We start from the raw sequence: 23,400 nt of genomic DNA, 5'->3' as shown, positions 1-23,400 counted from the left end.
GAATATAGGACTGAAGGTGTTATATTTGAATGCACATAGTATATGGAATAAGATAGATAATTTTGTGGCACAGTTACAGAGACTGGCAGATGTGACATTGTGGGCATCACTGAGTCATGGCTGAAAAAAGATGGGAGCTTAATGTCCAAGGATACACATTGTTTCGAAAGGGCAGGCAAAAAGTTAGAGGGGGTGGGGTGACTCTGTTGGCAAAAAAGAAAATCAAATCCTCAGAAAGAGGTGACATAGGATTGAAAAATGTAGAATAACTATGAGTAGAGATAAGAAACGGCAAGGGTAAAAAGATCCTGATGGGAGTTAAGTAGGGTGCCATGCACAATCCTGATTTGATGGAGACAGACGTGAGAGAATGGAGGAACATCTGGAGAAACTTCTGAAATGCTTTTTTCGCTGCCGCTTCTACTGTGCGATCCGGAATCTCCGGAGGGGGTGGCCCCAAATCCTTGGCTTTGCTTGTTGCTCGGCGGCCGGGGTGGGGTCGAGGCGCTCAGCAGAGATGGTGCTCGGTGCTCAGTGTCGAAGGGCTGGTCGGAGGCTCGAAGTTTTCGGACGGACTCAGGGCCGGCTGTGGTCGGGTGCTTCCAATGCATCGACAGTTGTCGGTGCCTGGAGGTTTATGGCAGAGAGAGTTTCTCCCTTCTGCCGCCTGCTATCGGGCACCATCGGGAGTCGATCGGAACTTTGAGACTTTCTCTTACCATTCCCATGGTCTGCTCTTTATCAAATTATGGTATTGCTTTGCACTGCTGTAACTATATGTTATAATTACGTGGTCTTGTCAGTGTTAGTCTTTGGTGTGTCCTTTTTTTTGTGATATCATTCTGGAGGAATATTGTATAATTTCTCAATGCATGCATGCATTTCTAAATGACAATAAACGAGGACTGAGTGTCCTCATAATCTAATAATCTAATATACAGGCCTCCGAACAATAGCCAGGATGTAGGACATAAATTTCAACAGGAAACAGAAAAGGCTTGTAATAAGGACAATGTTATGATAATCATGGAGGATTTCAATATGCAGGTAGATGGGAAAATCAGGTAGGTGCTGGATCCTAAGAGATGGAATTTGTAGAATGTCTATGAGATAGCTTGTGGTTGAGCTCTCTAGGGGGAAAGGGAATTCTGGATTGGGTGTTATGCATTCAACCAGATTTGATCAGGGAGGTTAAGGTAAAGAAACCCTGGGGAGGAAGTGATCATAACGCAATAGTATTCACTCTGCAGTTTGAGAGGGGGAAGCTAAAATCAGATGCACCAGTACTGCAGTGGATTAAAGGGAATTACAGAGGCATGAGCGAGGAGCTGGCCAAAGTTGACTGGAAGGGGACACTAGCAGGGATGACAGCAGAACAGCAATAGTTGGAGTTTCTGCGGGCAATTCAGAAGCTGCAGGATATTTGCATCCCAAAGATGAATAAGTATTCTAAAGGGAGGATGATGCAACTGTGGCTGACAAGGGAAGTCAAAGACAGCATAAAAGCAAAAGAGAGGGAATATAATATTTCAAAAATTAGTGGGAAAGTAGAGGATTGGGGAGCTTTTAAAAACCAACTAAAAAGCCATAAGAAGAGAAGAGATGAAATATGAAGGTAAGCTAGCCAATAATAACAAAGAGGATACCAAAAGTTTTAGTCATAGTCATAGTCATGCTTTATTGATCCCGGGGGAAATTGGTTTTCGTTACAGTTGCACCATAAATAATAAATAGTAATAAAACTATAAATAATTAAATAGTAATATGTAAATTATGCCAGGAAATAAGTCCAGGATCAGCCTCTTGGCTCAGGGTGTCTGACCCTCCAAGGGAGGAGTTGTAAAGTTTGATGGCCACAGGCAGGAATGACTTCCTATGACGCTCTGTGTTGCATCTCGGTGGAATGAGTCTCTGGCTGAATGTACTCCTGTGCTCAACCAGTACATTATGTAGTGGATGGGAGACATTGTCCAAGATGGCATGCAACTTGGACAGCGTCCTCTTTTCAGACACCACTGTCAGAGAGTCCAGTTCCATCTCCACAACATCACTGGCCTTACGAATGAGTTTGTTGATTCTGTTGGTGTCTGCTACCCTAGCACACAACAGCAAACATGATAGCACTGGCCACCACAGACTCGTAGAACATCCTCAGCATCGTCCGGCAGATGTTAAAGGACCTCAGTCTCCTCAGGAAATAGAGACGGCTCTGACCCTTCTTGTAGACAGCCTCAGTGTTCTTTGACCAGTCCAGTTTACTGTCAATTCATATCCCCAGGTATTTGTAATCCTTCACCATGTCCACACTGACCCCCTGGATGGAAACAGGGGTCACCGGTACCTTAGCTCTCCTCAGGTCTACCACCAGCTCCTTAGTCTTTTTCACATTAAGCTGAAATTTTTTTTTCAGATGTATAAAATAAGAGAGGCAGGAGTGGATATCAGACCGCTCGAAAATGACACTGGAGAGTTAATAATGGGGACAAAGAAATGGCGGGTGAACTGAATAAGTATTTTGCTTTATTATTTACAGTGAAAGACACCACAGGAGTGAGTGTAATTGCTATTACTAAGAAGGTGTTTGGGAAGCTGGAAGATCTGAAGGTAAAAAAGTCGGCTGGACCAGATGGACTACACCCCAATCATCCGAGAGGTAGCTGAAGAGATTGTGGAGGTATTAGTAATGCTCTTTCAAGAATTACTAAATTCTGGAGTGGCTCCAGAGGACTGGAAAATTGCAACTATCACTCCACTTTTTAAAGAAGGGAGGGAGGCAGAACAAAGGAGATAATAGACCAGTTAGCCTTACTGCAGTTGTTGGGAAGATGTTGGAGTCCATTCTTAAGGATGGGGTTTTAGGAGGCACATGATAAAAAAAGTCAGCATGGTTTCCTTAAGGGGAAATCTTGCCTGACAAATCTGTTGGAAGCATGGGAGGAAATAACAAGCAGGATAGACAAGGGAGAGTCAGTGGATGTTGTAGGCTTTTGACAAAGCGCCACACATGAGGCTGGTTAACAAGATAAGAGCCCATAGAATTACAGGCAAGATTCTGGCAGGGATAGAAATTTGGATGATTGGCAGGAAGTGAAGTGTCAGAATAAAGGGGGCCTTGTCTGGCTGGCTGCCGGTGATTAGTGATGTTCTGCAGGGGGCAATGCTGGGGCACTTCTATTCATGTTTTATGTTATTGATTTGGATGATGGAATTGAAGGTTTGTGGCCAAGATTGCGAATGATATGAAGATAGGTGGAGGGGCAGGCAGTGCTGAGGAAGTATGCAGAAGGACTTGGACAGATTGGGAGAATGGGCAAAGAAGTGGCAGATGCAATATGGTCATGGACTTTTGTAGAAGGAATAAAAGCGTAGACTATTTTCTAAATGGGGAGGTAATTCAAAAATCAGTCCTTGTGCAGGATTCCCTTAAGGTTAACTTGTAGGTTGAGTTGGTGGTAACGAAGGCAAAGAGGACTGAAATATAAAACCAAGGATATAATACTGAAGCTTTACAAGGCATTATCGCACCACACTTGGGAGTATTGTAAGCAGTTTTGTGCCCCTTATTTACGAAAAGATATGCTGGCATTGGAGAAGGTCCCGAGGAGACTCATGAGAATTATTCTGAAAATGAAAGGGTTAATGAATGAGGAGCATTTGATGGCCCTGGGCCTGTACTCACTAGAGTTTAGAAGAATGAGAGGTGAGGGTGGGGATCTCACTGAAAGCCATTGAATAATGAAAGGCCTAGATAGAATGGATGTGGAGAGAATGTTTCCTATAGAGTGGGTGAGTCTAGCACCAGAGGGCAAAATGTCAGAATATAGAGACATCCATTTAGAACAGAGATGAGAAGGAATTTCTTTAGCCAGAGGGGAGTAAATCTGTGGAATTTATTGCCACAGATGGCTGTAGAGCCCAAGTCATTGGGTTACGGGGAGAATGGGTTGAGAATGGTAATACGTCTGCCATGATGAAATGCATGATGGAATGGCAGAGCAGACTCAATGGGCTGAATGGCCTTAATCAGCCCCTAAGTCCTCTGGTTTTAAACCTTTTATATGAAGGAGGTCCAAATCTATATTAAGGAGGTTGAGGTAACCTACAACAACCCATTGTTTTTACATATTTCCCTAATAAGCCTACGTATTTGTTTATCAACATCCCAGTAGCTATTGGATATAATCCCATCAAAGTGATTGCACCTTCTTATTTTGGAGTTTTATCTATATCTGCTCAGTGGGTGAGCCTTCCATTATGTCCCCTCTGAGTGCATTGTCTCTGATTAATACTGCATCTTCACCACCCCCATATTACCCTCCTCTCCATCTTTTCTATAAGATCGAAACTCTGGAACATTAAGCATCCATTACTTTCCCTCTCACAACCAAGTTTTTGTTAAGGCCACAGCACCACAGTTTCATTTACAGATCCATGCTCTTAAGTTCATCATCCTTACACGTAATATTCCTAGCATTAAAATACTCCCCTCTGTTCCACTGTGTCTATTACCTGTTCGTCCTGGTCATGCTATCGATCTTCCTCTCAATCCCTCCACTTTTTGACCTGGTGCTCTAGATACCACACCCGGCCCCACTGTTTAAACCCTCCTGAGTAACAGTAGCAAACCTACCTGCTTGGATATCGGCTCCCCTGAGATTAAAATGCAACCCGTCCTTCTTGTGCAGATGACTCCTATCCCAGAAGACGTTCCAAAGATCCGAACCTGAAACCCTGCTCCCTGCCTCAGGCATGTATTCATCCAGCTATCTTTCCACTCCTGCCCTGACTACCAGGTGGCACCAGGAGCCACCCAGGGATTGTTACCTGGAGTTTCCACTCTTCAGCCTCTTTCCTAACTCCCTATATTCACCGTGCAGGCCCTCTTACCCCTTCCTAGCCATGTCATTGCTGCCAATATATGCTGCTCAACCTCCTCCTCCAGAAGATCCTACAACCACTCTGAGATGTTCTCGACCCTGCACCCAAGGAGGTAGCACAGATTCTGGAATTTCTCCTGCAGCCACTGAATCTCCTGTCTGTCTCTCTTGGTATTGAGTCTCCTATCACTGTTGCTCCGCCTGACTTTAGCCTTCCCAGCAGAGCCTCAAAGCCGGTCAGTGCTGCTGTGCTCTGACAGCCCATCTCCCAGCAGCTTCCAAAAGGTAGACTTGCTTCTGCAGTGAATGGCCACTGGGGAAACCCCGCATTGCTTCCTATTCCTCTCCCTTCTCTTGGTGGCCACCCATCTATCCGAAGCCTATACTTTGGGTGTAAGCACCTCAGTAAAAGCAAATCCCCAATGGAGCCTCCCCGCTCCAGTTCTATGACCCGGTCTGCGGGGACACTTCCCGCAGATGTAGTCACCCGGGAGACCACGAAGCTCCCAGATTTCGCACATCTTGCAGAAGGGCTGTGAGGCTCCCTGACTTCCCACGTGTCGCTGTAAATTCAGATGGAATGATGCGACCGGTTTGAGGGCTGAATCCTGCTCCCATTTTCTAATATTGTTACATCCACGTTGTACACCCACCGGTCCCAAAGGGCTTCCAGGGAGCTACCGTAAACTTTTCGGTAACAAACAGCATCTCATTCTTGAGCGTGTTTTTTTGCGTTGGCGAATGTATCTCCTGGTTTATAACGCGCTTCTCTGTATCCCCGTCTATCTGGTTGACCAGGTTACTCGGCTCTGGTAGGTCCCGGACAACTTACTACCGTGCGTGACAGGTTATTTCTGGCGATTCTGGGTCCTGGGAGCTCCTCCCAATCCAGAACGCCACACCTCGCCCTCCTCTTCCCCGCCTGTAGCATGGATCCGCACAGGTGCGTTAAGTTACAGAACACTTCCTTCCCTTGCAATGTCCCAACCCGGGTTAGACAGTGACACATCCCACACACCCGCCACCCACGCAACATTCAGCCGGCGAGAGAATAACCCCATCCCCTTCACCTCCATTAACGACAACCCACGCACTTCGTTAACTTTTCATCTTTATTTAAAGTGTTTTTGTAGTTTTAAACGTGATCGCTATAAAATCGACCACAATCGTCTGAAAACAAAAAAAAACTGATTAATATTGTCACTTGAACCATTTTACAAATATGTTAAACCATAAAAGTAGGCGGTCCCGGGGAGGGTGGAGGGTTTGGGTGTGAGCGAGGGTGGGTCGGTCTATCACCCAACGCTTAACAGCACCCACACTGCCGCAACGCTGGGCTCGGGGGTGATCGTTTTGTCTGGAACCCCGTATTCCAGAGACACTGCTTGGTACCTCACCTCCTTCGTTACCGCTCCCACCGAAGGCCCCCTCTGGGAGCTCGGCTCACTGAACAAATACAGTACCGGTGTCTGTGCACACGAGAGGGGTCACTGGTGGAGATATACGAGTAACTGGAATCCTACTGACAATGTTCATTTGTCAGTCACAGAGGCCTACATAGAGACACTTCGGCCCATCTAGTCGGTGCTGGCCTGGTTGTCTGGGGGAAACATTGGTCAAATGTTCTTTAAAAAGGGATCTTCTTTGGAAAGGCCAGTATAGCGAAGCTACTCACTACACGGATAAACTATCCTTTCCTCAGCTTGAAAAGTGCAGTATTTATTTTACACAAATGTTGACCAGTAATTGTAAGCAGACTGTTGAAAAGAAAAGCTCGATTTTAAAAATACAAAATTAAAGCCTTGCCTAAACTTAAGGCAACTATAATGGTTTCGACACTGAAAATCTGGAACGGTGTCAGACACTCACGTTGAGTTAACTTAGTGAACCCTTTCCCAGTCTACACTGGGAGTTTCCACTCCGGGTCACAGCTGGGAGGCGGTTCAAGCTCAGGTAAATCAGCTTCTTCTCCAAACGGCCGGGAGCCTTTTGTGGGGGAATTTTCCTGGAACAGTCGGGCTGCAGTCAGCTGGGTGATCACTGCTCAGTGCTGCCTGCTCCGGGCTCCAGGGAGAGAACGGTGCCGGTGACTGTAACGAGGGACATGATGCTATGCTCAGACCGCGGTGCCCCCACAGCCCTGTCCCAATGGGAGGTGTTGGAGGTTCCTGGGGCCGTTGCGGCGAACTCCAGGCTTTCGGCTTTGAAAGTACGTTTATTTCCTGCGGTCGGGACTAAAATGAGCGAAGGCTGAGTATGAGGGGATACCGCCGTCTCCTCACAGGACCGGGTGACTGCACCTTCGTGCTGTTCTGCAAATCACTGCGCCCGTGGGAGGGTTGCGCAGGGCCGGCAATGTAAACTACTGTACCACACCTTTCATAGCGATGACCGGCTTGGATCAGGTTTAGTACAAATATGTTTCTTTAATTTAACCCCCCCGCGGCCAGCTCTACTTTCTGGAAGAAGGAATGGGGGGTGGGGGAGAACAAATGGGTGTCAGTCAGACATAACGTGAGAGCAGCACCCACTCCCGTCCCTCCCTCTACACTAGGCACCCATACGTCCATCGCACCAGCTGCAATACATTCAGTCAATGTGGTTGGAATTTAATGAGAGCGACTGATAGATGAATTAATGAAAACCTACACCCAGCTTCTCGATCCCGCAGCGGGAGGGGAGTGGGGTGCAGACAGTCGGAAATGCCTATCCTCCCGCACGGCCCGCTGAATTCCTCTGGCTGTAGACTGGTTGTTGCTTCAGACCCTTGTGCTACTTCGGCCCCAGTCATTCTTTAAAGAACCCAGCCCACCCCAGCGCCTGCCGCCCTGGACCGTAGACCCATCAATCTGAATTATTCAGGACCTACAGGCACCGTGTTGCAGCCCCAACGAAATAAAAAAAAATCCAAATTCAGTATAGCAGAATGAAGAACGAAGGGGGCTGGGGGTCTTACCGTTGGTTGCCGTTTATTGTGAGAATGATAATTGAAAATAAACCTGGCAAAATAACTACGCCTTTAATGGTTCCTCTTTAATCCATCTCGACTAGCCCAAACAGATTCAGACTGTAACAGTATGCAACGGCGCTGCAGGCTTGGTGTCACAGATTCCGTTCATTTTGGTTAACACTATTGTTTAAACTACATGCTATTCATACAATATCCATAATATGTGCATAGGATATTTGCATAATATATTCAAGTTATACACAGCACCAGAGACAGAGAAAAAGGAAGGGCGAGAATTGGTCAAAGCAGCAATTTAAACGAGGCACATTTACAGAGCCTGGGAGGGGGTTAACAAAGCTGAAATCTTAAAAATAAGCTCATGTCTCTTCTCCCCTTCCGGATTGCACACAGTTCCTCTCCCAGCCTGTAGAACTCTCAATAGGCCCAACATCAAAACAAAAACTGCCTCGATCAGGCAATTAAAAAAAAACACAAGGAAACTGTAATAACTATGCACAAATCATAAAATCCAGGATGGTGAAAGGTTAGTGCAGTAATTTCAGAGAATGCAACCCCCGGTTGGGAAGGGGTGGGGTGTGTGTTCCTGTATGTCAACACGGGCCAGCACACCAACAGCGATTCATACACACACATATGGAAGGATTTCTGAAAGATTAAAAGGAAAATTGCGGCTGGAAACCACCAGCGGGAGAGCAGAAGGAGCAGACGGGAAGAGCACTAATCCTTTGGAGAAAGGATTGATGAAGAGCGCCACCGACTAGACGTACCGCCAGCTCCAGGATTATTTTAATCCAGCCCATGCGTTGGGAAACTGTTCGGATAAAAAGATACCTACTGTTTCTGTGTTTGAGCAAATAGCCAAGCTATCTGATATTTAGGAGCGTGGGTGGACACACTGTAACTCTGCACCCTCGGTCCAGCAGCCATATACTGTACCAGTTTTGGTGCATCGAACTGCAACGAGGTACTGACAATGAAAAATGGGTCTGAACTCTCGTGAGGACAACTTAAGAGATCAATCTGGGCCAGTAAGTGTTACAGGATCATGTTACCCATTATGTGGGGCAGCAGATATTAAAATAGATTTAAAGTTAACAATTCAAATATATTCATAAAAGACCAGGATACTGGAAATGATGGTGTAGACAAGACATCACACTAATATCCAAAGTGATTTATGCCATTTGCAAATGACGTCTCATGCATCCAAATTCTGTTTCCAGCTATCAGGTAGCAACTTCCTTTTTCTGTAGCCCATTGCTATAGAGAATTCTTCGAAGGGCATATCATACACAAGGAGTGAAGTAATGGGCACCACCATAAACCAAAAAGATGGATTCATACCACATTCACTCACCATTTTCAACTTTATTTCTCCAATAATGCAACAAATTGCAACTGGATGCCATTCTGAGGCGTGAGCTCATTTTAAAGGTTGGACTTTGGGGGAAGCTTTTGTCTCTGAAACTGCTAATTCTGAGAACCAGGGAAAGCTTATACTATAGACACCAGGTTACAACTGAAAACTTCAAACCTTCCTACCAGATACCTTGACCGAGGCAAGAACATTTCAAAAGCAACTCAATTAAAAAAAAATGCCCAAATGCAATGGAAAGCTATCAGGACTTTTGACCAATGAGAATTCTCAATCCCCTGCATAACATGTCACTCTGAATAATTGTTTTAGGTCAAATTGTGGACTCCTCCCCTCTCCACAACCAACTGAGCAACTTCTCTATCATTGTGGGAGATTTCATACAGAGAGGGAAGTAGTCAGACTCTCTACCATCATAATTCAAAAAATTGTAGCCAGTTGTGGTGTTCAAAATGCAAAGATTTTCAATTTTAAAAAATCTCACTCTTGCCTTCTTTTTCCCAATCAATTATCCCTATTTTGATTCCCCCACTTTCCCGAGTCCTTAATTAGGGAATTTTGAGCTCAAAGCTAACTGAGGTGACTACAATGGAATTATTCTGCAATGTGGAACCACTGTATACAGACTATATTTCAACCATAGACTTGGGGTGGGTGTGTGTGTGTGTGTGTGGGGGTGGGGGGAAGCGAAATAAACTGCACCTAGCTCTGACGGTGTCAGAGTTCCAAAACGTGCAGACTGGTTCTAATTTTTGACAGGCTCCTGTCTCCACCCCCATCGCTTGGGCAGTGAAGATTAGCCTAGTCTCCATAACAAAGGGAATGGTCTCACAAAATGGTTCTGCACGTGTATGCACCTGCTAAAAGATAGCAGAACTGTCACAAAATGGTGCCTTATCCCCCCTCCCAACACTAGGCATAAAAAGGACTCAATGTCTTTGGTTATCTTCCCCAACCATCTTGCAGCCTGACAAGTTTTTTTGTTTAAGCTGTACTGCACACTGGATTCACAGTATTAGGTCTGTCACCTCAGAGTCACAAGAGAAGCTTCCTTGCAAATCCCATTATCTAGCTTTGTAGCAGAATTTTATTTTGAATGTCATGTAATGCTTTAGCTTTGCTCTATGTTCTAGTATAAATGCAATTTCTCTTCCCAATGGAGCCAGGGCCTGTAGGATTTTACCTACAGCTGCGCGTAGCTCAGCATTTCTATAATGAAGACCGTATTTGCTCGCTTGTATGTCTGTGGCAGACACTGGAGGCCATTGCTATTACAAGCATCTGCTTGTTACTCATATTACAAAATAGTGCAATGTTTTAAAAGTGTTCATAAATAACTCTAAACCCCTGTCTTTTTTTTAAATACAGAATGTTAGAGACATATTGATACGGCACTCAAAAAACTGCCATCTCTCTCATCTGGGAACTAAACATATAGGCCATTTCAGTTACAAAAATACGCCTGCTTCCACATGCAAATTTCTCATTAGACATATTGCAAGTTTTTCCAAACATAAAATTTTGTGCAAATGTTTCTTTAAAGTTAAGGTAATTAAAGACAGCATTTTACGCACATTGTGTTACGAGACCTTAGTTTAAACAGGGTATTTGAACTCCCTTATCTAATGTAGCTCATAGAACCATCTGAATCTTTATGCTCAAGTTTTTGATTCAGATGCAATGTAACTAAGTATTTTATACAACGAAGGAGTGTTGAGGGGGAGGGTGGGTGGTGGTGGTGGTGGTGGTGATGATGGGGTGGGAGGTAGGGGCAGGGGGCAGGGAGTGGGAGATAGTGAGCACAGCCGGGCTCATCCTCCTGTTCACCCAACGCTCTCTGGCTTACGTCGAAGTGCACAAAGTTGGTCTCAGAAGGGATGTCCCGTCTTTTTATCTTTGTTGTTCCGGAGAACTGTCCCTTCAAGGCCATTGTTCTGAGATTGCTCTGATCTGCTGCTGCCCATCACAGAATGAACACCGTGGCCCTGCTGGTGCTGGAAAAACGTTGACCCTGGGTAGTGGCCGATGACCTCATTGTAAGTGGGCGGAGGTCCTCCCATGCGGCCGTTGCTACTGTAGCTGGTGGCACTGATGCCCGAGTTACTGCTCGGCGGGCAGGGTCCCGCATTATAAATGGACGTGTCTATCAGGTCACTGTCGAAAATAGTCCTGTTCGGGGGAGCCCGCACCGACTCCCGGTTCAGTTCCATCTGCTGCTCGGGGTCACGGAGCTGGAGGGTGCACGGACCCTGGTAGGGAGGGGGCTCCTCGCCATCTGACAGCGAGATGGTGGGGGGGAGGTCAATCTCGTGCTGCAGGTAGGGGTAGGTGGGCTGGAAGCGACTGAACCGGTCACGGTGCAAGAACGATGGCACTGTCAGCCTGTCCGTCGACCTGGGCGTGTAGATCTGCTGCTGGAAGAGAAGACAGGCAGTCAGTCATGTTCCTCCTGAGAGGCACCCGGCATTAAAGTCGAAAACCTGGCAAAGAACAAGAATCAGGCTTATTATCACTGACTAATGTCGAATGTGTGACTGCAGTGCAGTGCAAGACATCAAAAATAAATATTGTGTAAAAAGAGGAACAGTGAGCTAGGTTGATAAACATTTCAGAAATCTGATGGCGGAGGGGAAGAAGCTGTTCCTAAAACATTGAATGTGGGGCTTCAGGCTCCCGTACCTCCTCCATGAGGCTCGTAATAAGAAGAGGGCATGTCCAGGATGGCGGGGGTGGTTAATGATGGGCACCCTCAGTGGCAGGGAGGGCTGTGCCACCATGGTCTATGTTGTTGAGTCTACAATGCCTTCTGCGATCCTGTGCATTGGAGCTTCCTTGGGGAACAGTCTGGCTTTAGTTTGTGTGGTCACACAGCCGTTAATGAAGTTCAAGCTCAATTGTTATTCAATACTAGTGAAGCGAGATAATGCTCCTTTGGTGCCAGGGTGCAAACACAGTACCTACACGCCCTGAAGAGTGACGGTGAACCAGACACTGCCCTGAAGCCACATTCTTGCAAAAACAAGCACGCAGCAGTTCCTCATCTCCTGCAGCCAAATGCAATGTACAGGCGGAGGAGATCCTGGCATATCAACAAACATTCAGGAGACCAGCTGGAAGAACTTGCTGTCTCCAGACATCATCTACTGGGTGGAAATGGGGCATGCCTTCTTCCCCCCCCCCGCCCCCCCCAGCTCTTGGAGAGGTTGGTTAATTGGCCACAGTCATTCGCCCCTAGTATAGGTGGGTGGTAGAATGTGGGGAAATTAGATGGGGATGGAGTAATAAGTTACAGGGAAAAATTCTGGGGCACAATTCAAAATTGATGAACCTTATAAGGCAGACTCAGGTCATGAATGCAGTTCCCTTTTAAGAAAACGGAAGCTGGGACGCTACACCTGTCTACAGGTATGATTGTAACACAGAAGGCTTAGGCTTCCACCCCCCACTATCCTGCCAACGGATGCACAATCTCTGGAAAATAAAACTGACGACCTCAGAGCAAGATTGCTGTACCAGGGGGACATCAGAGACTGCTGTGCACTCTGTTTTATGGAGTCATGGCACAATTTCAGATGCAGCGCTACAGCCTGATGGCTTCACCATTCTCTAAAAGATGGAACAGCTCAGCCTTTTAAAGGTGGAGAAGGTGGAGCATGCTTTATAATTAACTTATCGTGGTGCATGAACATGACAGTTCTGTCTCAGTCCTGCTCATCTGACCTGGAACATCTAGTGGTCAACTGTCCATTTTATCTGTCAAGGGAGTTTGCCACCATCATCCTGGTAGTGGTGTACAATCCACCTCAGGCCAATGTCAGGCAGGCACTGGAGGATCCCAGCAACGTAATCAGCAGGAACGACTTCCCTAACATTGTGGGAGATTTCAACTAGGCCAGCTTGAAGTTGTCTCTGAACTAACACCACCAACATATCACCTGTGGAACACTTGACCACTGTTACACCACCACCAAGAATGCTTACTGTGACGTGCCATCCCAGTCCCATACTTTGGACACATCAGAACATCTTTCAAGAGAGTGAAAGGCGTCAGGACCCGATGGCGTACTTGGTAGGGCACCGACCAACTGGCAGGAGTGCTCAAGGAAAACTTCAATCTCTCACTGCTGTAGCCAGAGGTTCCCATCTGCTTCAAAAGGGCATGAATCATGCCAGTGCCCAAGAAAGGCAGAGCGAGCTGCCTCCAGTTATCTCCCAATGGCACTTGCATCTATTATAACAAAGTGCTTTAAGAGTTTGGTTCTGGTTAGGAACAACTCCTGCCTCAGCAAGGACCTGGACCTGTGGCAATTTGCCTATCACCACAATAGGTCTACAGTGGATGCAATCTCACTGGCCTTGGATCACCTGGACAACAGCAATATCTACATCAGGCTGCCGATTATTTACACCTCAGTATTCAACACAATCACACCCTCAGTACAAATCAACAAGCTTCAAAAAGCTGGGCTTCTGTAGCTCTCTCTGCAACAGGACCTTTGATTTCACCACCTGGAGACGACAGTCTGGATTGGAAATAACCTCAAGGATGCGTGCTCAGCCTACTGCTCTACTCTCTCTACACCCATGGTTATGTGGCTGGACACAGCTCAAATGCCATCTATAAATTTACTGACAACACAGTACCACCTGCCCATCACCCACTTACCCCTCCAACCTGGTTCCACCTGCCCATCACCCACATCCTCGTTCATTTTCCTTCCTCGGTCTTCTTCTCCCACCCCCAAAACTGCTCACCACCCACTTCAAACCTGTCACCCCACCTCCTCCCCCCAACCCCACCTCCCCCCCAGGCTCCATCTCACCGCTCCCCCTCACGTGTACAAACTGGACATTTACCCTTTACATACTCAGTCAGTACCTACCTCCCCAGATGCTGCTCGAGTTGCTCCAGCAGTTAGTTGTGTTGTTCTGTATCCCAGCACCACCTGCCTGGTTTCTCCTTTCTGTTTACCGAACTGCTCAGAGACCCTGGCCCTCCCTCGTCACCTTCTGCCCCTCGGTGAGGTTGCCCCAGCCTCCCGCTCTGGTGAGGACAATCCATGCCCACCTGGTCCTGCCTCACAGCTAAACTGCAGTGCGCTGTACTGTACAACTCCGTTCATCCTCGTCGCCCTGTACTCCTGTCGTGCTGCCAAACCCTTCCTGCAACTCTCAGGGTGCTGCAGCCGTGGTCTCACAGAAACAGGCACTCTGGCCCCACTGTAGAAATCACACCCCTTACTGTTCCCAGTTGCCTGCAGTCAGCCCATGAACCTCCAAACCCTTCCCCTCCATCTACAAATGCTTCCTAAATGCTGCAAATGCACCTGCTCAACCACCTCATTCCAGATACCCATGACCTTCCGTGTAAAATAGGTACCTCTCTTACCTTGTTATCTGGACAGTCTAGCTTTGGACTTCCCACCTCAGGGTAAAGAGGATGACCTCCTTATCCATACCCCTTACGACTTTACAAACTTCTATTCTGGCACAACGACGCAGCCGATAGAGAGCCCTGTGTGTCCTCTTACCCAGCTTACCTATCTGCTACCTTCAGGGTTCCTGAGCACGTTCCCTCGCACCCTATCCTCCCATTTCCACACCTCATCTCCCCTCGCCACACGGTGGCAGAAAATGCTGGTGACAAATGCTGGCAGAAAGATTAGCTCCTTGCTTGTAAACACACTGTATCCATGTGTGTGAAGCTGGATGGATGCTAGTGTTTACAAGAACATTTTGTGACGCCTGTTCTCCTGTCCTTTACCCCCCGGCAGCCAGAAAAAGGAATGGTCTCAAGTTGTCACCACTCTCTCTACTACACCATGAAGGGGTGGGGGTGAGAGATCCGTTAAACTATCCTCAGCTTGATACCAAGAACTCAAAACTCAGCAGGTCAGGCAGCTCCTAATGAGGGGAATAAGCAATTGTTGTTTCAGGCCGAGACCCTTCATCAGGACTGGAAAAGAAAGGGGTAGAAGTCAGAATAAGATAGGGCGAGAGGGAGTGGGAGGTGGTGATAGGTGAGGCCAAGAGGTGAGGGGCTGAAGGGAGGTGATGGTTAGGTCATGAGGGTGGGGGAGGTGATGGTTAGGTCATGAGGGTGGGGGAGATGATGGTTAGGTCTGAGGGTGGGGGAGATGATGGTTAGGTCATGAGGGTGGGGGAGGTGATGGTTAGGTCCGAGGGTGGGGGAGGTGATGGTTAGGTCTGGGGGGGGGGGAGGTGATGATTAGGTCATGAGGGTGGGGGAGGAGAAGGGGTACATCTCCCTTTGGTTCACCATTTCTTCCCTTTATACTACTGTCCTCCCCAAGCAGATTCCTTCTTCAGCCCTTCCAGCTGCTTATTTCACCGGCCCTCTCCCCTTGACTGGTCTCAGCTATCACCTGCCAGACTGTGCTCCTCCCAGCACCTTACTCTGACCTCTGCCCCCTTTCTTTTCAGTCAGAAACGTCAACTGTTCATTCCCCTCCCAAAGATGCTGCCCGATCTCCTAAGCTCCTCCAGTATTTGGTGTGTGTTGCTCCAGATTCCCAGCATCTGCAGAATCTCTTGAATGAGTCATTTCGCTCTAACATACAGTGCCAGGGGGAAAAAGCAATCAAAATCCTTCAGTACGGTGCATTGCAGGTAATCTTTAAATTCATTATTCAGAAATTGTTCTCATGACAGCTCACGGGACCATTACTACATTTGTTCTTGTTAATTATTTTAACATACATTCTCTGTTTATACAATTAACCACTTGAGGAGAAGCAAGAATGTTCCCTCGTGTCCAGGCCAGTAACACCTAGCACTCGACTAACATCACCAACAGATTATCCTGTTGCTAACAGGCTGAAATGCACAACCAGGTAAGAATGGGTTGGGGCTTCCATCCTTGCCGCCTACACTCCACTTGCCGGTTCTGTTGCCTGCCGGCTGGCCCCAAGCTCCCTTCGTACACACAGAGGAGGAGGAAGTTGCCCCGACTACGTGTGAGAGAGACTCAGGAATGTTGAGCTCCAGGAGGTGGAAGAGACGGGAATGCAAAAAGCAGATCACGGCCAGTGTTCCTCTCCCCACTGCCCGGGCCAAAACAGTCTTAGCGGGAGCTGCCCTTGGCCTCTGTGGTGAGGTCTGAGTGACTGGCTCCCACCAGCACTCCACTAAACACCCTACTGATGGATGGCCCATCTGGGAGAAGGATTTTAGTGCAGAGCTGCCTGCAGTGGGAAACACCCATCGACCTCTACTCACAGTCTTAGCTCAATGCAAACAGTTATAAACCTCAGAAGGCAGAGGAATGTGGACAAAGCTCTGTCCCTGATGGAACACTGGCTACAAACCCAATGAGCTTTTCCAGAACAGTGAACTGTTCATCACTGGGTGGGGGACTTGTCCTTATGACACTCTTCCCATCTCCACTGACATCTATCTCAACCAATATTCTCAAAACAGAACATTATTTATCATAAACGCAAGAGATTGTGCAGATACTGGAAATTCAGAGCAACACACACACAAAATGGTGAGGGAGTCAGCAGGCCTGGCAGTGTTATAAAGGATCTTGGTCTAAAACATCAACTACTTATTCCCCTCCATAGATGCTGCTGAACTGCTCGGTTCATCCAGCATTTTGTGTGCGCATCCAGTTAATCACTTTACTGACTGCGAACTCCTGCAGCTCCACGGACATGATTAGCAACAGTGCCTGAGCACTCGGAGGCTTCTCCTGGTTCCTGTGTTTATTAACGTGGTGTTGGGGATTGCAATGCCTTCCATTGGGATGCTGGCTTTGTCAAACCCGACAGCCAGATGCAAAGCTGCCCAAGTCCATTCCAACAGGAGGCAACTTCCACTTCTCACACTAGCTACGGCATGGAATGGTTGTGACCCTCTGCAAAATATCCGGTCAGAATCAAACTTTCTGCTTCCAGCTTGCAAACTGTTTTCTCTAACTAGACAATGTCCATTCACAGACATTGTCTAACTCATTGAGTTCCTCCAGATACCAGCATTTGTAGTCTTGAATTAAGCCATTCCATCATGACCGATTTATTACCTCTCTCAACCCCATTCTCCTGTCTTCTCCCAGTAATCTTTGAAGCCCTTACTGACCCAGAATCCTTGGGGAGAGGAAGGAGATCAGTTCCCAGGAAGACAGTACTCTGTTTCTATGTATTGTACTGGAGAACCCAACGACATGCAGCAGAGCAATGCTTCAAAACACTACAAAACATTCTGCAGAAGGCTAATGCTCATCTTTTCTCTTTTACTATTACAGCAGAGCAAAGCCTCAAGGTATCCCATGCAAAAAAGAAACCACTCTCCTACTCTTGATCTTAATATTTACATCCTGTAGCTGGCTCTGAACCAGCAGCTGTATGCTGAAGTCCATTGCTTAACAAGCCATGTCCAATTCTAAGCCCATGGAAGGAGAAAGGAACAAGGATGCCTGATAGAGAACAGGAGACCCAGGATGCAAGAAAGAGCAAAAAAATTAGTTGGGATGGCAGGTGTGTGGTGTTCTGCAATACAACTCTAGCCATCTATTATTAAAACAGAATATATTCAAGTAACTTTCTATTCCCCCCTCCACCGAAAGCTGACAATTGAGGCCTGAGGGTTGTAGGAAACAAGTGCAGAAGAGGAGATGGGCCTAGCACAGATAAGCCACAAATCACAATGAACAGCAGGGCAGGTTTGAGGGGCCGAGTGGCCTACTCCTGGCTCCTATGCTTTTGAGGCACAATGTTTGAAAAATAATTGGTTTGGCATAAAATCGCAACGTGGGAGGGAGAATGAAGACCCACATCACCATATGTATTCTGCAGGCTGTCTACTAGTGAGGAAGGCAAAGCAACAGTGGCTGTTTTATAGGAGCTGTGCATATTCCTCCCTGTGCTCTCTAACCCAGCTGTCGCACAAAAGTATTGAGATCTTTACAGCCTCGTCATTGTAGTCAAGGGATCTCCCGTACATTACATAGGAACAGAGTACCCTGTCCCTGGGAAATTATCTCCTTCCTCTCCCCCCACCTCTTCCCTATTTTATCTCAACACAACGATGTTAGAGTGTCAAGCACTTACAAAAGCAAAACTCAGACAAGGAAAACTGCAACTTTTACACTAAAGTCTGAAGCAGAATTAAAAGCACAGCCTTTCCTCTCCCTGCATTCCTCTTTCCCATTCTACCATAAACGTGCTTGCAAATATTGAGATTTATTCGCCTGAGTATCAAATTATTCTATGTGGAAGTTAATAAAGTCACTTTCCTCTCTAAGGAGATTTTAAATTACTGACCAGTTCTGATCCCAGTAAAACATATCTTGACCATTCTTTGTTACAATTATTTGTAAAAAGCAGGTTAGCTCAGAAGCACCTCCTCGCACCATTTTATTTTTTATTGTAACTTACAATAATTTTGTTTTGCACTGTGCTGCTGCCTACAAAACAACAAATTTCAGGCACATGTCAGTGATTCTGATCTGGGTGCAATGAATTGTGCTCCCAGTAGGTGGTGGTGTTGCTCCAAAGACAGAGGGGCTGAACCTTTCACCAACTGTGGGCGTCCCTTGCTCCAAAGAGAAAGTCTACATGTGGCCGAACACTGCAGGGACCTGTAAATGTCACAGTCCATGACCATTTCATCAGCAGCAACCATCTTAACATTCTGCTCCTCCTTGGCACGCGAGGGGCACTCGTTTCACTTTGCTCCTCACCTGAAAGACCCTGGGCCTCCACCCTTTCAACTGACAGGACAATTAGGTCAACGCAAAGCTCGCCAGCAAGTGCTTGTGGACAGAGTGGCTGCAGTTCAACAAAATGGTGGCTGTGTCCTCAGCAGCCACTGTGTGGGGGTGGTGCAGCTGCATCGGCTACACAAGTGTGTACAAGTGCACCGATGATGTGTGCCGGAGCCGAGCTCCAAGCACAAAATGCTGAAGGAACTCGGCAGGGGGTGAGGAACCCGAGGGAGGTGAGGGGCAGCTGTTAAAGACCGAGGATGGGGTGAGAGGGTAACCGGAATGGAGAAAACAAAAACAAATGGGGGGGGGGGAGAGAAAACAGAAGTGAGTGGTTACAGGAAGAGGGGTTGGAGATTGCACAGACAGAATACGAGGTGTTACTCCTTCATCCTGAGTTTGTCCTCATCGTGCCAGTAGAGGTGGCCATGGACAGACATGTCAGAATGGGGGTGGGAAGCCGAACTGAAATGTGTGGCCACCAGGATATCCTGGCTGGTGCAGAAGTGCTCGATGGAGGTTTCTCACCACCCCCACCATCTGCATCGAGTCCAGTGACGTAGAGGAGGCTGTACCGGCAGCATCGGAAACAATTAAATGACCCTGCACAATGTTGGGCAAAGTCCGTCTGTCAATCTAACCACAAACAGTTTTGATCCTCTGCTGCAATTTGGCTACTCTGCCAAATAACGTACATCACACGTCTACGCTTGTTCCTGGTTGTAACAGAGGAACCCGTGATGTTTCAGTGACAAGTCTAGCGATGTTGAATTATTCTGCTGAGTTCTAAAAAAAGCCATTGTTGCCAAGACACAATTTGGGAAACTCTCTCTCTGGAGCCTGAAAGAAAGGCATTTAAATTAAAATTGCTGGAAACACTCAGGTCAAGGCAGCATTTGCTGAGAGAGAAAAACAGCCGGTGTTTAAGGTCAATGACCTTTCATCATCAGCACTGGGACAAGCGGGGCGATGAGTTTTTACGTTACAGGGAAGGGAGCAGGGGTGGAGAATGCCTGTGATGAGGTGAAGTCCCAGGTGAAACCGGGTGGCAGGGACGGATAAAGGGCGGCGAGGCCCGCGTGTCAAAGCTGACAGCAGAAGAGATGCAAACAGAGAAAAATGCCCTATCTGTGAGATGCAAGCAGCAGCAGCTGGAGATCTGAGCTAAAGCAGGAGGCTGGAAATACCCAGCAGGTCAGGCAGCAGCTCTGGAAAGAGAAATCGAATAAACATTAGCATATCCACTAGGATTCAAGAGTGAGGGGTGACCTTATTGAAATCTATCGAACGGTGAAAGGCCTTGATAGAGTGGATGTGGAGAGGATGTTTCCTGTGGTGGAAGACTCTAAGACCAGATGACACAGCCACAGAATAGAGGGTGTCCTTTCAGAACGGAGATGAGGAGGAATTTCTTTAGCCAGAGAGCAGTGAATCCCTGGAATTCATTGCCACAGGCAGCTGTGGAGGGCAAGTCATGATGTATATTGAAGGCAGAGGTTGATAGATTCTTAATTAGCCAGGGCATGAATGGATATGGGGTGGGGAGGAAGAAGATGAGAGGGAAAATTGGATCAGCCATGATGAAATGGCAGAGCAGACTCGATGAGCTGAATGATCTAATTCTGCTCCTATGTGTGAGAGAGAGTGTGATTTACCTGGTTTCCACCCGTCACCTTACCCTGCTGTCTCCACCCTTTCCTGTCTGCACCATAGAACACACTTGGCTTCTCATTCTGCCGGCAGGTCTTTGACCTGAAATACTGCCCAACCTGCTGAGTATTTCTGATTTATTATTTCCTAAGCGGGTTTTAAAAAAAAATTAGTACACTGTTCAGTGCTCTAGGATGGCTACAAATCTTCATGTCACTGAAATGACCCGGAAACAGATCCTACATTAATCCCATTTTATCCCAAACAACTCTCCCCGACCCCAGATTCTGCCATTCACCCAATTCCAGGGGCTATTTACAATGACCCATGAACCTACTGACCTTCATGGACCTGGGCCATGGGCAGAAAGCTGAGCACTCACAGGGAACCCACGTAGTTAGGAGGACATGCGAACTCCACACAGACAGTGCCCGAGGTCAGGATGGAACCTGGGTCGCAGGTGCTGTGAAGCAGCCACCTTGCCAGCTGAGCCACTTTAGCATGCAAGGACAACACATGAAGGATTGTGGCTTGGGTAGTGTGACACTCCCTCAATATTGGCCTGGATTTATTAAATGTCACAACGGAAAAAGAGTAAAACAGCCAATGTTTCGGGCTGAGTTGAGTCTTGATGAAGGGTCTCGGCCCGAATCGTCGACTGTTTACTCTTTTCCATAGATGCTGCCCGGCCCGATGAGTTCCTTCAGCATTCTGCGTGTGTTGCTTGGATTTCCAGAAGCTGCAGATTTTCTCATCTTTATTAAACACCGGTGACTTGCGGGCAAAGAGCACCATAAACAGAGCAAACAGGCACAGCCTCAGCACCTGGGTCACACCGAGACCACACGACACTCGCGACAGAAGTAACCGCATGCAACACAATTGGAAATCGACCTCCCTCGCTGGCTTTCACAGGCATGCCAGGAACCATCTGTGCAGGGCAGGAGGTGGCTGGCACGAAGCAAATCCACGGGTGCACTGTGAAATGTTAGGCAGGATAATGGTGATTGCATGGGGACAACTGCTGAACCCAAGGAGAGATTATAAGGGGCTGTTGCACTAACAGGTTGGAGGACCTGGCTTCCCTTTCACCACTGACGTCCTGCCTTGTCAGTCAGCTGGTCCCTTACCCGGAACAGAACTGTTGGTGATACTACTGCTACCACACACAGTATTCAACAAAAACCTAACAGCACCTTCCAAGCAGAGGGGAAATTGCTGGGAATTCCCAGTGGCTCAGTTTTCCGAAACGGCTGGCAATTTTCCCCAAAGTGGTGAGCTGCCACTTGGAACAGGTTTATGCATGTACTTCCCAACACACTCTTCCAAAGGGAATGCAAATCAGCTTTGATAAAAGCACATGTTAGGCCCAGGATTGTTCATGAAATCAAAGATTTCACTGCTATGCAAACTCCTTTGACACTCATTCCAGTACAAACTCAGTCATTTCCAGTCTAGCAGAAACTTCCTCTCCAGCACAAAATACCTTTGGAATTATGCAATAACTATAAAAAGAATTGATCCCGAGTTTCGATCTGACCCCAAGTTCACCCTGAAGGGAGGTTACAGCTCGGGGTTCTTTGGCTCTGTGCGAGATAGGGAATGAGTGAGAAAGTGGATCAGAAAGGGTGTCAATTCGAAGCAAATGGCACGTGGAAGTCTGAATAAGCAGTCTCGATAAATGGTATCTACACTGCAGCAACGGGAGCAGATGGCTCTTGGGGGAATCAAACACATGAAAGCCAGTTAGCCACACTTGGAAAGCCAGCCCAATTTCTGTGAGGTCTGAGACTGCGAATCATTGTACCAGTTGAACAACATCGACCCTGGATCTATGGACGGGTAACAAAACGCAGCTGCGCAATGCCCCTCTCTGGAACAGGGCAGTGCACACAGTATGCAACAGGAGTAAAACTGGATGTGCCAGGTCTCCCCAAACCTCTTTCTCCAGTGAGACCAAGCTCCGATTGGACTCTTGCTACACTGGCCCAGAGTGGCAGAGGTTGAAGGCAGCCAACCTATTCAAGGGCCTTGCTATCCTTTTCATTCTCTCCTCTTCCGTCTCTTCTCCCCTTTCCTGTCCAGCAAAAGGTACAAAAGTCTGTGAACAAGTGCCACTAGGCTTAAGGACAGCTCCTACCCCACTGTTATCAGACTCTTGACTGGACCTGTCATAGCTTAAAAGACAAAATCTCAATTTCCCAACTGATGTTGTTGTGGCCTTTACCCTTCGACTACCTGCACACTACATTTCGCATGATTTAATTATGCATGGCATAATCCGTCTGGACGGCACACAAAAAAATCTTTCCACAGTATCTCGGTACGTGTGGCAACAATAAACCACTCTGCTGCAAGACCGGGTGGGAGGCCGGGGAGACTGACAATACCAGAGTGGGTGACCTGTGGACAATTTGGATTAGTTATCAGGGACATTCTGCTCTGTATGCCGCTCGTAGCCAGGGAGAGGAACAACGCGAACTGCAGAGTACAAACACTCCTGGCTTCATAAGGAAAGATACCAATAAGCTTAAAAGAGTGCAAAGAAAATTTACACTGATGTTGCAACGACCCTTGACGACTGGAGTTATAGGGAAAGTTTGAAAAGGCTAGGACTTTATTCCACAGCGTGCAGGAGAATAAGGGGGATGTTATAGAGGTATACAATGATTAGCTTTGTCACGTGAACATCGAAACATACAGTGAAATACATCATGTGTCAAATCAAATCAGCAAAGATTGTGACGGTGAAATATTTAAGGGAACTGGAGAGGGAACCTTTTCACTCAGATGGTGGTGT

The 23,400-nt window shown here is 47.2% G+C and overlaps 1 protein-coding gene across 3 annotated transcripts in view; it reads right to left on the bottom strand.

Moving 5' to 3' along the window:
• Nucleotides 1-5,993: 5,993 nt before the first annotated feature.
• The window catches only part of LOC134342904 (protein TMEPAI-like), a 94,135-nt gene continuing 76,728 nt past the window's right edge, over nt 5,994-23,400 (bottom strand). For 2 of the 3 annotated variants that reach the window (XM_063041584.1, XM_063041586.1), the window contains one exon: nt 5,994-11,637. In XM_063041584.1, the coding sequence (XP_062897654.1) occupies nt 11,092-11,637 (546 nt within the window). In that variant the 3' untranslated portion in view covers nt 5,994-11,091. The remainder of the gene's footprint in view (nt 11,638-23,400) is intronic. The other variant, XM_063041585.1, reaches the window with a different exon arrangement.

The sequence above is a fragment of the Mobula hypostoma genome, chromosome 2, assembly GCF_963921235.1.
Source record: "Mobula hypostoma chromosome 2, sMobHyp1.1, whole genome shotgun sequence".
In the NCBI taxonomy this organism is placed as follows: Eukaryota; Metazoa; Chordata; class Chondrichthyes; order Myliobatiformes; family Myliobatidae; genus Mobula; species Mobula hypostoma.
The sequence above is the reverse complement of the archived record's forward strand: the minus strand, read 5'-3'. Positions and strand labels throughout refer to the sequence as shown.